A 14,372-nucleotide genomic window follows, 5' to 3' on the forward strand; every position below is an offset into this window, starting at 1 on the left:
TAATTGGCTGAATTTTAAAGAATAGATCGTTAAGGTGTATTGAATTTTCTTGAAGGGTTTGCCAAGACGACGACACTTTTAAGGCATTTTCTTTTGAAAGTTATGTTCTTCTTTAGGCACCAGAGCTGCCAGATATATATAGCATAATGGGTACCAAAATATTAATATTAACAAATTAAAAAATATATATACATATGCATTATATCAAGTCACTAAAATATATCAATTTGTTTGCTTTGAAAAAAAACGATATATTTTTGACAGCTCTCTTAGCATAGAGTCTCGCAGTGGCGCCACGTAGCGACTGTTTTCGGAACTTAAATTTCAAATGTTCGTCTCCAGTCCGCTAGACGTCGTTCTTACTAGCGGCACCTAGCGGATTTTATGTGAGGTGTGCATTGATGTGGCGCTCTGGTGTGGTTATTATCGGCACCAATGAATGATGTTCCTCAAGCCATATTTTAAATTTCTCAGAAACTAAAAGCGACCTCTTGCGGTAGTCGACTGAAACACTTGAACGTTTTCTAACAGAAAATGTTCTCTGCCGCTGTTAGAAAACGTTACATCTTAACATTTCTGTTAGAAAAGAAGAGGAAGAACACTTGGCGCCTTGATTTAAAAATGTTTCAAATCATTGTTAACGACTTATATAACTCTCGCTAAATTATTAGAAAACAAAAATGTTAAGGAAAAAAGTTTATAGTGATTAACAACAAATATTTCTTTGGTGACAAACTTTCAATCTAAACTTTATTCATTCGAAATTAAACATCCATTCAAATTAAACTCTGAATAATCAAAAAAATACCCTTGAAATATAATCCAGCAAAACAAAAACATCACATTCTACAACTTAATCATTCCCTGAATCAGCATCACTTTTTTTATTTGCCTTAAAATGTGGTGGTGGAAACCGACAGAACCCCCACATAAAACTTAATCTATAAAAATCAAGTTTAATTTGTTTTCGAATTTCTGGAGCATAATCCACTTGGCCTTCCTTAAGAGTTATATCGCTTCCTGTTTGGCCTATTCTCAATCTTCCTGTTTTTTTTCGTAGCCCACCCGTTTGCTCGGCATGCAAGTTCCAAAGCCCTTTCAGATTTTAATTTAGTTTTCGCAACAATTTCGGAGGCAAACTTTTCTATATCAAAAGGCAACACAGCCTTCCCCTTACCCTTTATCCACAAGTGGGTTTTACAGTGCAGCAAAGTGCAATCCGTAGCCCGCATCCCTCATCTCCTCCTTGAAAGCCTATGCCATATTTTCTCAAGATGCAGCCTTCTCATCCACATTCGAGTGCCTTTTATGCAGGCTTTCCTTGGGTACAAGTAAAATAAAGGGGGAAAAAGCAATAGGGAGTCTGGCAAAAAGTCTCGTCTAACAACTTGAGGCAAAACTGGGTTGACTCTCAGACTGTGGATGAAAATTATGTTTGCTCGAGTTGGGAAAATTGAATTTGGTTGAAGGCTATACAGTGGCTTTCAAACCGTGACATTTGGACACGTGCCGTGAGAAAGGGCATTCCCAACTGTACGAGAGTTTTCCCCTAGAGTTTTTCACACTCTGGATGCCGTTGTGTATGGTTTTCCTGCTTCCCCTACTTATTTTCTGTATTTTACTATATTATTCTCCCTATTGCATAGTTTCTCGCACGTTTTTTCCCATTGCATACTTGGGGCTAATAAAGGTTTGCTTGGGTATGTTTAAATTCCGTCCGGTTCCTTTTTCCAACCCCCTTCATAGCATTCACTATCTCAGCGGCTAATTAAGCTGCCCAAATAGCAGTGTTTTCGGGTTGGCGATGAAGTGTTTTCGGGTTGGCAGAATCTACACAGGAAATAATGCAAAACAATGTCTGATAAAATAAATGTAAAAACAAATTGTGCTAGTTATTTTTATTATTTTTAACTCATAAAAATACTTGTTTTTGAAATGTTTTCAAGCTGTAGCGAAGAAAAAAAATGGAGATAGCATGTTCCATATATCTTTAAGGCTATTGGTTTTATACGAAATGAGTCAATTAATTATCAGCAACTTTCAAAACAACAAATTTTTTTATGAAAAATACAATTTTTTTATTGCCGGACAAATGTAAACGTTATTCATAAGGCACAGAAGATTTTAGGGTTTAAAGGTTACTCATGTAAGGAGAAATCATTCTTATTTTGTTGGTGCACCATTTTTGGCCAGCTTTTTGTAAGCGGCTTTTTCCACCTTTTGCTTTCCCATGAAGCCGGAAATCTGGGGCCTTTTGTTTTATGGAGGAGAACCCTCAGCCATCTAAGATTCGCTGGAAATTTATGCCCGACCACCGCTCCTCTCGCTTTTCTCCCCCAATTCCCTTCCTTTCCTTTCCCATTATAAAAATATACTTTGGCCATTTCATTTCGGTTGCTTTGGACTTTTTCTTGCATATTTTTCACGGACTGTGGCTTCGGTGTTTTTGCCCCATTCCCCTCGTTTTTAGCCGCACACACATTAGAAGTCTCTTATGTCTTTGTCTCAGTTTGTGGTGCTCGGCGAGTGCAATTTGTCTGCCCGCCTCTTCTCACTCCACCCACTTCCCTTCTCATTACCCCGCCGATTCCCCGATTCTCCGATTCTCCGCTGCTCCTCCTCACAGTTGAGCAGTCACTGGCGAACGCATTGGACTTGACTCCCAGCGAATGCAACGAACGTTGAAGTTGTTAATTGCGATGGTCGTCAGCCGCAACGACAAAGTCTCCATCTCCGTCTCCGATTGTATATCGTTCTCTTTCCTACACACAATTGCTGTCTCTTTCGCCGGCTGGAGGTGCCTGCAAGCCTGGCCCAAAACGGAGAAAAGGCCCGGAGACCGCAGCAACCTACTCCCACAGCCAGCGCCATGAAAATGAGCTGCATTCAGAAACGACAAAGGGAAGACCAGGTGCACTGAGGAAAATGCATGAGGAAGTCATTTAAAATATGTTTTTTTTTAAGTATTTGATTTAGAGAAGTGTTGATTACAAAACCCCTTCAAAAACCAAATAAAAAGATACAAACTTAAGGATTTTTAAAAAGAACTGAATGCTATCTGCATAAATTTAAAATAAAGTACTCTGATCACTGAAATTCTGTCCTTCTAAATGGTTTAACCCTTTTCTAAACCCTTTTACTTAAATTTCCCTAAAACCAAAGAATTTGTTTTAGGAAACTTAAATCTTTTAGCAACTTTAACTCTCATTTCAGAATATTTTGAACAGTCAAACCATAAGATAAAGTACTTCAGGTGCACTATTTATCCAAAAAATTGTTTCAAGTGTAGAAAAAGACAGAGAGGGCGACATACTCACTCACGTATGAATTCTAAGTCAGAAATGTGCGATGCCTTATCGCCATCATCTACCTACACGTATCCGTACCGCGGGCCTGTAAATTATCCCAAAAAAAACCGAGCAATCCGAAAAGATACTCCGAATCTATCTGTGCGTCCCTATCCCTCATGTGCACTGTGGCACTTAAAATGTATAATTATTTTCCGCTTGTTGCATGCGGCCTCTCTATCTTTCCCTGCTTACTATATATCTGCCACTCTTCAACTTTGCCATGTGGAAATCTTTCCGTTACTCATTCGTGGCTTTTTAATTTCCTCTTCTATGGCCTTCCCTCCTTTGGCGAACAATGCAACTTTAAAATATTTTCCTTTGGCGTGCCTTCTTTCTTTTTTGGCGGATCTCTGACATTAACCTAGGGCTGTGTCATCCACCCACACGGCCCCCTTCGCACGTCCACACCCATCCATACCCTTGGATACCCACTCCTTTCCCCCATTTTCCGCCGTCTCTGATGTTTACCTTGTTGCTGCCTCGCTGACTTCGCTGTTGATTGCCAGCTGACAGCGGCAGCAACCACAAAAATAAAGTAAAAAAAAAATAAAACCGGGCAAACCTCAACTTAAAACTCTTTCACATGAAATTTAAAGCTCCCCGGTGGATCTCAGATGCGGGCTCAGCATAACCAATTAACCATGAGAAGCGCTCTGGAAGCCAGCGATCTATCTTTCTGTCTATCCGTCTTTCAAAGTTAATATCCATCTATTTGTGCAGATATGTGTTTATTAAACGAGGCACCTATATGCGCTACAAATGTGATAGAAACTACTGGCCACAAAAAAATATTTAATTACAATGGTCAATCTATTCTATTTATATTTTAATTGTATTGTAATCTTAAAAATATTCGTTCGTCAAAACATATTAATAATCAACTGAAAAAAAACTTTAATTTTATTTAAACTACACTATCAAACCCCTCTCTAAAGTTTAAACTTATGGCTTCAAACTTCTTGTTTTTTATCTACCAGTTTTATCGACAATCAACCCAACTTGTTTTATCTGCCCCGCAGTTCCTAACAAACCCATAAATAGTTTTTATTCTTCTTTCACTTCTTTTCTGGTCACATTTTGTTTATAAACAGACGTGTTGATTGGTCGCCTTCATGGACTTAATGCCATATCAAACTAAATTTAGTATATAGCACGATAGATTTAAAGTCTTGAATGCCAAGGTCAGTTTAGAACCAATCATAAATTGGCTTTGTTTATGTGCACTTTATTTTTACTGGCACAAGCTATATTATTATTCGAAAAAATGCAATCTTAAACAAAATATGTAATGTTTTCGTTGGTTTCTCCGAAGCTTGACTTAATCACTTAATGAGCTGTTACTCAATTTCATTTTAATTTTTCTGAGATTAAAATGTCTACAATACTTAAGAATTCAAAATATTTTAAAATACAAAATATTTTATTTACCAACAAATGTGTTGTGTTGATGTGGCGTGTTTTTTATTTAGTTATGAATGTACAGCAATGTTTTTTTTAACAACACAATAATAATACCCATAAAATGAAAAATTTTAAAATATTCTAGAAATTTTGTATTCATGGTTTGCTTATAAAAAATATTTGATTATTCAATATCTGTGGTGTTTTGTGTGAGTTATTTTGTTATGCATGTACAACAATACTTTCTATTTTTCTGATTGAAATATGATTTTAATTAGTAACTATTAGGAATTTAAAATGATTCATGACTGATTAAGAAAAAGCTGAATAAATCTTAAATTTGATTTAGTTAAAGTTTTGAAAAGTCGTTTGAAAAAAATAAACTTATGACAAATCACACAAGAAATTATAAATTTAATTTTATCCCAAGGCTTGGGGACTTATTATTCAACAAAAGTCTACTTAAAGCTACTTTTTAAATTTCATGTTTGTTAACAAGTTATTAAATAAACACTTTTCAAAATTGGCGCCCTCTCAGCTCCCACGCATGCGCTCTCTCTTTGTTTTTTTGTGGTCATAGAGCGCTCTCGCTCTAACACACACAGCTCCAACTGAACGCCAGGCTTTGGTATTATTTAGTGCATTTTATTGAGCTCTCGACGTCGTACAGTGGGACCAGTATATAGGAATATAGGCTAAAAATATTTTTTTTTGTAAACTGAGTAAGAACTGATACAGAGAAACGATTTCAGTATGTAGGAAATGATAATATACCTGTATTCCAACAAATTGTTTATGAAGTAATGTAAACTAATATTGCATCGATTAAAGGCTCTTACCTCATAATTTTTTTGAGTTCTCCTTCGTGATACCAAATTTAGTGTCTCATTTGAAATCCTGTTTTTTAATCAATAAATGTTTTCGTAACTACATTTGTACCAATTTGAAAAAATCTTTTAATTGGATATTATTTTTGATAAAATATGATACCAATCATTTTACAAAACGAAAAGACATGAAATTAGTTCTAATCTTGCGTTGGATCAACTTTCGAATGTATCCCATAACGATTTTCACAGCCTATCTACTTGGGGTAAGATATGCAAGACTTTCAGTTAGCAAAAATATTATTCTGTCCCACTGTGCGTTGGCAGAGCAGTGACGCAGGCAGCGGTTCGTCAGCGGCAGCGAACAACATGGGATATTTTTCAGTTGCCGTTTTTCCGTTGCCGCAGCCAGACGTTTGAGCCGGTTTGAATTCGAAAATCTCGCCCTCTTTTTCGCGCTCGTGTGTTTCGTTCGTTACGAATTCAAAACAAAAACAACTACCGAGGGGCACACGCATTTTGAGTTATTTTTAAAAGAAGAAGCGGCAGATTCTGCTCTTTTTTTCTCGGTTTCTCCATGTCGAAACCGAAATAAAACCCAACAACAACCGAAAACCGATTTTGTGAGTGCAATAAACCAAACTGCAGCGGTGTAAATATGCGTGTTGCGGTGTGTGTCTGTGCGGTGCATCTACAAAAATAAAACACGCATCAAAAATCTTACTATATATACTCTCATCTATATGCATGAGCCGATCCGAGTGAAATTATTTGCCTAGAAATTGGTTGGCCGAAAATTTGAAAGCCCCAATATTTGCATATAAGCCGCAGTTTGACAGTCACCGAACGAAAGCGCAAAAAAAACCTGTCAAACGGGTTAAAAAACTCGTAAAAAAGAGATATTTATGAAAAAAAAATCGTTGTTTTTTTGTGTGAGCAAAACACCCGAAAGCAAAAAGTCAGCAAAAATTATAGCAATTACCACAGAATAATCTTAAGGCCCAAGAACGCCCACTAGCGAAAAAAACCCTAAAAGAGGTACGGATAAAGCAGTTCTAAGCCGAGTTTGTAAAGTAACGAAGCCAGAAGTGCAATTGCAGCATCAAGGAAAAATAGTAATTTGATCTAAGCACGCCCACTAAAGAAAAATAAACCCTTCCAGAGGTTAACTATAAGAAGTCACAGTATCTACAACAGCTGCAATATCAGTATAAAAAAATTATAAAAGCTTTAAACAACCAGAACTCTGGAAAAAATATATTACAAAGACCTATTTAAACCAAAACAGGCGAATTCCTAGAGAATAAGATATGCATTTTGGCAAATAGTTGCATAAACAGCAACAGCAACTGCAATCTGAGTACCAGCAGCCATTTCAAAGGAGTATATCCATATTTCGGCTTAGAAGATTGGCTTAAACGGCTACCAATGCAGTCGTAGGCCAAAAGATACAGCAACAACAACAACAACTGCAGCAGCAACAAGCGCAGCAGCAACAACAACGGTGGCATTTTACAGCGAAGGCGCCGAAAGACGTTGGGTGCGTCAGGCAGTCATGGGGGTATTGAGATGGCGCGATTCCCCCGGATCGCGTATATCGGGTTCAATCGGCAGCAGCAGCAGCAACAGCAACAACAACCATCACCACAATAGCAACAGCAACAACAACGCTCATCAGCAGCAGCAACAACACAACAACAACCACCACATCAACAATAATAACAACAACAATCGCGAGGTACGTGTGGGTTTGATACTATACTATATCTCTTACCCGATCCCATTTCCAATTCCAATTTCGATTCTGTTTTGACAACAACAACAAGAACATGGCACTACGTTTGGGATACATTTCCATTAATTAAATGCAATTTGGGCGTTTGATGTAATTGATGTTGTTCGTTGTTGTCCGCGGTTGTTTGTCCCTTTTTGGCTTTGTTTGCGGTTAGTCACAAACACGTTGTTGCACTTTTTGAGAGCAATTGCAAAGTGTGTGTGTTAAAAATGCAGCTGGATTCAGAGTTTTGAGAGCAATTGATGATGATGAATGTTGCATTGGTTTTGTGGTTATATTAGCTGATTAGGTTAGCTTTGTATAAAAAACCCAACCTTAATAGTTGTCATACCAGAATTGCTAATTAATTAAATAAATACAGCATCAAGGAAAATATTTATCTTGTTTTGATTTGTGTATCTTCCATATGTGAAGCTTGACTTGAATTGTTAAATTACTGGATGAAATTCCATTACATCTTTACAGGCTAATAAGGAAGGCATTAAATTTGTTTTTAACAGAGTAATATTTTCCGAGCAAAAGCCTACTTATTGCTCAATTTTTTACACTGCCTGGTCTTTATACACAGTTTGTGAGCCACTGGCTGTCTCATCCCCACTTTAATACCTCTTTTTAATACCCCCGATAATGGCTCCCATATAGCCATGTTGCCCTCTGTCCCCGAATCGTTCTGGATGCCTTATCAACCGCCACCGAATATGGCTCGCTATAATACCAAACAAAATGAATGGAAAACGCTCGTTTTATTGTAATTTCCATAAAAATGTTACTCAGCGGCTTTTCACACATGACTTGTTCTCTGTGAGAGTGTATGCTTTTAAGTTGCTTAATTTAAATAAAGTCACAGGCAACAACTCCATGAACGCCTCACTGATAACACACATGTTGACTGATGCTGTGTAATTTTTATGTCGCAAGACAGTGACTACAAATTGTTGGTGGACTACCTAGAAAGTAAAGAATCTTCGGAGGCAATTTGTTGGTCGATTGGAAAATCAACTAGAAATTGGAGGGGCAGAGAGACGGACACAAAAGACAGCCAGAGTTGACACATTTCGTATAAATCACTCAACACAGCCGCCGCCGCAGCGAAAGCGGAGTCGAGTTTTTTGGTTCGGAGTCTAGGGAACTCGACTCATGATTATGATGACGATGATTGGGTTGTTGGTTGTGATTGAGATTGTGATTGCATTCATCATCATTATGCCCATTAGCCGCATTCTCCGCTCGAAGCTTTTACCTACGCACTTTTACTTCTACCCGAGCTTCTCTACCAGTCGCTTTGTATGTGTAAATGTATCTAAGAGATACTTTTGGCTTGCACAACTTTCGCCAAACACACAGATAGATCGCACGCTCCAATTGAGGTTTTTAGCCTCGTTCTCCATTCGAATTCCCCAATTCCCAAAATTGTTATCGCCACCTTGTGCATTTCTTTGTCTCTTGCTATTTTATCCGCATTTAAGTCACTTTATTTGCGGCTGTTTGCTTGGGAATTTCTTATACACTAAGCCAAATGCAGTTTTAAGAGCTATTAATATAAAACTGCGGGATGAAATTAGAAGAAACAACGCAAAGGAGTGGGGCTACAGAAACCAAATTTATACTGCATATTCTTTTCCTGGTAAAGAATACATTATAGATATCACAATCACAGGGTGGTGTGCAGATTTCAAGCTAAAAATCATGGAATTAATCATCACACATTTTTGTTTTCTGTGCATATATATTTAAACAAAAATTATCTTTGAGGCCCCATTCAGTCTGCTGATGATACAGATGATGAGGTTGAAAACAAAAAGCCACAAACTTTCGCTGCTCGCTTAGCAGATACTTTTGTGTCTCCCTCGATTTCGATTTCGTAAGCATTCCACATGTGCTATCCCTACGTGTATCTGCCAGATACTTTCAATGCCTACACATCAACTGGGGGAAATTTCTCGCTGCGTTTGATGTCAAGGTTTCCCTGGCTAATTCTGAATAGAGCAAACCACTTGAAGTGGTTTAGAGAGGACTGCGTTTTTCTTCTACCTCCAAAACCTCCTGCTGGGTGCGCACTTCAAGATAGCCGTACACAGATACAGGAGGTACAGGGGGTGGGAGAATTCTGAAACCGAGAACGAGTTGAAGAAACCGCCTCAAGGTCTCTCGGAAACGCTTTCGCTTTTTGTCGCCACTCGAAGACTGTCTGCCCTTAAATGGCCAGCATGTAACTAACGATCGGTGCAGAGGTGCAGGCGTCTCCTGTACCTCGTAATTCCCCCTGGACCCCCTCCTCATATAGGTGGTATATACCATATACCACTGAAATAATGCATATGGATTGCAGTCGAGCTGGAGGCGCGTGTCTTGCATAATGGCCGACGATTAAGAGAGGGGCAGAGAACTGCTAATGAAAAGACTCCTTTTCTGTCTGGCCGTTTATATATTTTTTTCTGATTCATGGCCCGTGGTTCTGCGTCATTTAGTCAATCGTTCAGTTAGTCAATTGGTAAAGCCACTGCGTACTTCCTTCTGGGAACGACCAGCACCGGATATCCATTTTGCATTTTGCATTTTGCAAAAAAAAACAGAAATAATAATTTATGTTTCTCTTTGACAATAATGATGATGTTGGGAGGAGAACGATGATGATGATTATGCCATGCCTCAGTCTGATTAAAAGCAGACAACAATGCCCACACAAGAGGGAGAAAAGTAGGAAGAAGGCGGCAAAATCGAGTAGGGGAACTCCAGACACAGGAAAACCCACACGAGACAACTCCACAACGAATGCTCTGCAGAAAGCAGAAAGATAAGCCGATAAGAGCAGGTAGTGCCTGAGATCCTATACACCAGATAGGTCTGCAACTGATAGATCAATGAATGGTAAACAAGCCCAAGAAGCGGAGAGAAAGTAGCTATCGATAGGGTCTTCCGAGAAATTGGTTGAGGGTAGGTATCAACAAAAGATCTTGTAATGGGAGGTAGGAAAAGAAAACATAAATAGATTGCTTACTGTTTACTGTAGGATATACTTAAAAACGTTTTACAAAGTGTGATAAATAGGAAAATGATTGTATAAAAAGTAGTAAACATAATTTGTAGCATTACATTTAAAGATGTAATATTTACTGTAATTTAAAACCATACTATTTCCGTCAAGACCCCTAGACCTTTACATTTTATTATAATGTACCATGGCATTTTTCCTTAAAGCGTTACCAGTGCTTCATTATTTTCTTAGCCTCCCCACACGTTTCTCCATTTTTATCGCCTGTCATCTGCAACACCCCCCATTTTCAACCCATTCACATTGGCAACAATTGTGGGCTCTATACATACAATACCATATATAGGATCCCCATATGTACATAAGCATATATACACATATCTAAGTAATGGCAACAAATGTGATGACAATGCGGCATTAAAAAGCATGAAAAACCTAGCCAACAATTGTTGTTTTGCTTTTTGCTGCTGCTGTTGTTATTGTGTAATGTTAAAAGTTGTGTTGACGACATTGACTTGCCTGCATTGTTTTTGTTGTATCTGCTGCTGATGGCAGTGGTAAAAGCGACGAAAAAACGATGAATAAATAGAAATGAAAATATGAAATTGCGTTGAGGGGGAGACAATGGAGACAATTCTGTGTATTTGCGGTTACAGAAATGGAAGCTTTGGCCAAACATTGACACTAGCTTATTAGCTACCTTAACACAGTTTTCAGTGAGCTATCTTTTACCCCACTCCCATTTCCACACCACGCATCTTTATCTTTTTTATTTATCGCTCGGATAGAGATAAGATTTTAAAGGTCTTCGTCGGCCTTTATTTGCCTGCAATATAAAGCGTTGTCTTTTTTTGGATTTACAAATTTAAACTGAAGATAAGATCGCATATTATTTGTGTTTCTTTTCTTTAATGATTAAACAATTTTCGTGTTTATACATGAAAACACTTTTTGGCAGCTGCCTGGTTTGTTTTTTCTTTTTTTTTTTTGAGGGCCATCGCAGACACACTTCCACTCTTCCACCTTCTAAAAAAATAAGAAAATCTTGACAAATTGAAAGCTGACAAAATTGCGACAGTCGATGTCAACTGTTGACAAATAAAGTGGTTATATGGCGAAATCGGTTCTGGTCGAGAAATATATACTATGCCCACACCTTTTCACAGCTGGAAATTATGAAATGTTTCTCCCAAAAGTTTCTCTCAAAAGAATCTGTCAGCCTTTGTATCGCCATATCTTTTGTTTGCCCACCCCAAGCAAAAGTAAAAGTTGTTTCACTTTTCATTGTGGACGGTCATAAATAAGCCCAGATATTTCGACTTAATATTCTGTTAATACTTTTATTATGTCGCCCAGATTTTCACTTTATTTTCTATATGCAAACTATTTGGATTCGATTAATGAATGTATACACACACAAAGATTTTAATCGCTTTCGCTTTATTTGTTTCCCAGACTAAACAAAACAAATCGTTTCCATAGAAGCGGCTCAACTCAAACGAGAAACGATTTTTTAATGGCAAATTTGTGAAAATTGCTCGCGCTCATTTCAATTTGTAATTAATGAAAAATAGTTGCCATTGTTGCGATTTTATTGCAATTAACTTTGGCAGCCATTGTATGTTTGTTTTGGCCTCCGATCGGCGAACTTGGCGCCTTTTTCTTGTTGCTTCTTGTTGGCGACGCACTGAAGTTGCCAAATGTTATTGACCCAAATTGAAAACGTATAATAAAAAAGAATAATACGCGAGGCAGCCATTCGAAATAGAACCAAGCAAACAGAAAACGCAGAAAAACCGAATAAAAAAAGAACAAACAGTGGAGCCTGGCATAGTGGGGCAGACAGGCTAGATGGCTCGATTTATGGCCACATGGTATGGTCTATAGACTGGAGGCCATTTATATTGGCTGACATTCTGACACGACTCTGGCGGAGAGTGAAAAATGCAAGTGGAACTTAAATTATATGAGGCAGATCAATTTTAGTGGCCAGTTTTTGTGGCTGAAAAATTGCCTTGAGAAATATATAAATTTCATTTGGGCCAAAACAGCAGTAGATTTAATTAGAAACATTATTTTTGCTCGAATAAAGTATTCTAAGGTATAAATTATCCAAGAAATATACACAAGCCTCTTAAGCTACTAGAACATATTTTTGTACTTTCCCAAAGTTCAATAAACTTTACTAAGTCGATAACTATAGTTGGTACTTAGGTACTTTAGAAGAAACCCCCTTTACAAACATGTAAATTAGAAGAATTCATATCCACATTGCTTGCGGACTATCTTATCTTATCATTGCCCATCGATAACTTCATTTCCCTGTCATTGAGGACCGGGGCCTTTGATTAGGTAAAGGGTACGTTATCAGAGTTACATACCGTATATCCAAACTGTCCCAACTTTGAAGCCCTCGTGTGTTTGCACTTCTCTTGTTGGCATTTGTTCATTTTACTTTTATTTATACGCATTCCCCGTCTTTCCATTTATGGCATGTATTTGCATATCTGTTATCCGACTCTAAGTTTTGTTTAAGCATTGGCAAATTTAGCACATCCCCCCTCTCTGTTGGCCCAAATTGCAGCAGCTGAGCCAACAGACGCCAGTAGGCTCGGATTTTCCAAAAGTGCGGGCAAAAAACGAAACGAAATTCCTCAGCCCCGAAGTGGAAACCTTGTCGCGTCCGTTTGTTGACAAACTAATTGCAACATTTTGCATTTTGAGATCGCTTTTAATTAGCCAGAGATACAGATGCGAACGCCATCTGAGGTTGTGACCGAGACTTGAGACTGCAACTTGACTTTTACTATCAATTAACATAATTGGCGGCGCTTGCTCCGTTCGTCGTCTCCCGATTCGATTATTTGCACAATTTAATTTGTCATGATTAGATACATTTGGCTAAATGCAACTGTTTCGCTAATTGGCGGCAGCGTCTAAAAAGCAATTTGGGTCACATTCGCACACACGAGCCGAGGAATTTAAATTTTTAAAGCAACGGCGATTTGGCCGCCAAGAACTCGGCAGCAAAATCTATTAGCCAACTGGCGGTCTTTGAACTCTCCACTCTTTCTCCATTTCCCTGCATCTCTCTATATGAGCCGAAGATTTATGTATATCATAATCATCGCAGGCACAGCTCTGAAGCCCCCAAGGCATTGCACGCTCAAGTTTGCCATTTTCCAGATACCCCATTTTAGTTTGGGTTCTTTGGGCTAACAAATCTATAGAAAGATAAAAATATAGTACTTAGCAGTTTGGAAAAATTTGAATTCTTTAGCTTTTCTGTTCTTAGATCTGCATTAATTCTTAAAAAATATTAAGGGGAGTTATATATATATAAATTATTTATACGGATTTTCACAGTTTGATTATTATTAATAAATATATTATTTATTGTAAATTACAAAATGAGGTATCCCGTCTCTTTCCCCATCTTCACTTTGTGGGCCATATTGCGCATACGCCACGTTCGCCGGGCCTAGATGGCAAAGCCGAGATATGCAGGCCCATGCTGCATTTGATGCCTGCCGTATAGCCAAAGCGAGATTCTTATCCCCAACTGGCCGAGATGAGATGGCTGGAGAATCATTTTGCGGCTGTTGTCTTCATGCCACGCTTTGTTGTCTTTGTTTTTGCTGGGTAGGAGAAGTGAAAAGTTGCCATAAGCAGCATCGTTTGTTCGTTTGTTTGTTTTCAATGCGTTGGTGACCCAGAAAAGCTTTCATACCAGATGCCAACTGACAGGTCTGGTGGTTCTAGTCGAAGTGCCCCATTGCAGCCACAGCGGATCGGGAACAGCTGCAAGTGTTTTGCTCCAGGTCGCTTCATTTTACTGCCACTCCCCCTCGCTTTGAGTTCTGAGGGCCTCTCGATTCTTCGTCTGTCGTCGCAGTTGAAATGCAAGTGGGAATCGGAATTGGTTCAGCATATGGTCATGACGTTTGCTGTACTTGGGGCAACTGATTTATGTGCTGAGCACGGAGGAAAAGAAATGTGTCATTACC

The 14,372-nt window shown here is 38.4% G+C and overlaps 1 protein-coding gene across 3 annotated transcripts in view; it reads left to right on the forward strand.

Annotated features, from left to right (window-relative positions):
• The window catches only part of LOC119546398 (rap1 GTPase-activating protein 1), an 89,489-nt gene that overhangs the window by 49,041 nt on the left and 26,076 nt on the right, over positions 1 to 14,372 (forward strand). The window contains exon 1 of one of the 3 annotated variants that reach the window (XM_037852651.1): positions 5,976 to 7,316. The exons of the other annotated variants lie outside the window; for them this stretch is intronic. Coding sequence (XP_037708579.1) covers positions 7,134 to 7,316 — 183 coding nt within the window. The 5' untranslated portion in view covers positions 5,976 to 7,133. Of the gene's footprint in view, positions 1 to 5,975; positions 7,317 to 14,372 lie in introns of those variants that run through there. 3 annotated transcript variants of the gene reach the window in all.

Source organism: Drosophila subpulchrella, chromosome 2L (genome assembly GCF_014743375.2).
Source record: "Drosophila subpulchrella strain 33 F10 #4 breed RU33 chromosome 2L, RU_Dsub_v1.1 Primary Assembly, whole genome shotgun sequence".
Lineage (NCBI taxonomy): Eukaryota > Metazoa > Arthropoda > Insecta > Diptera > Drosophilidae > Drosophila > Drosophila subpulchrella.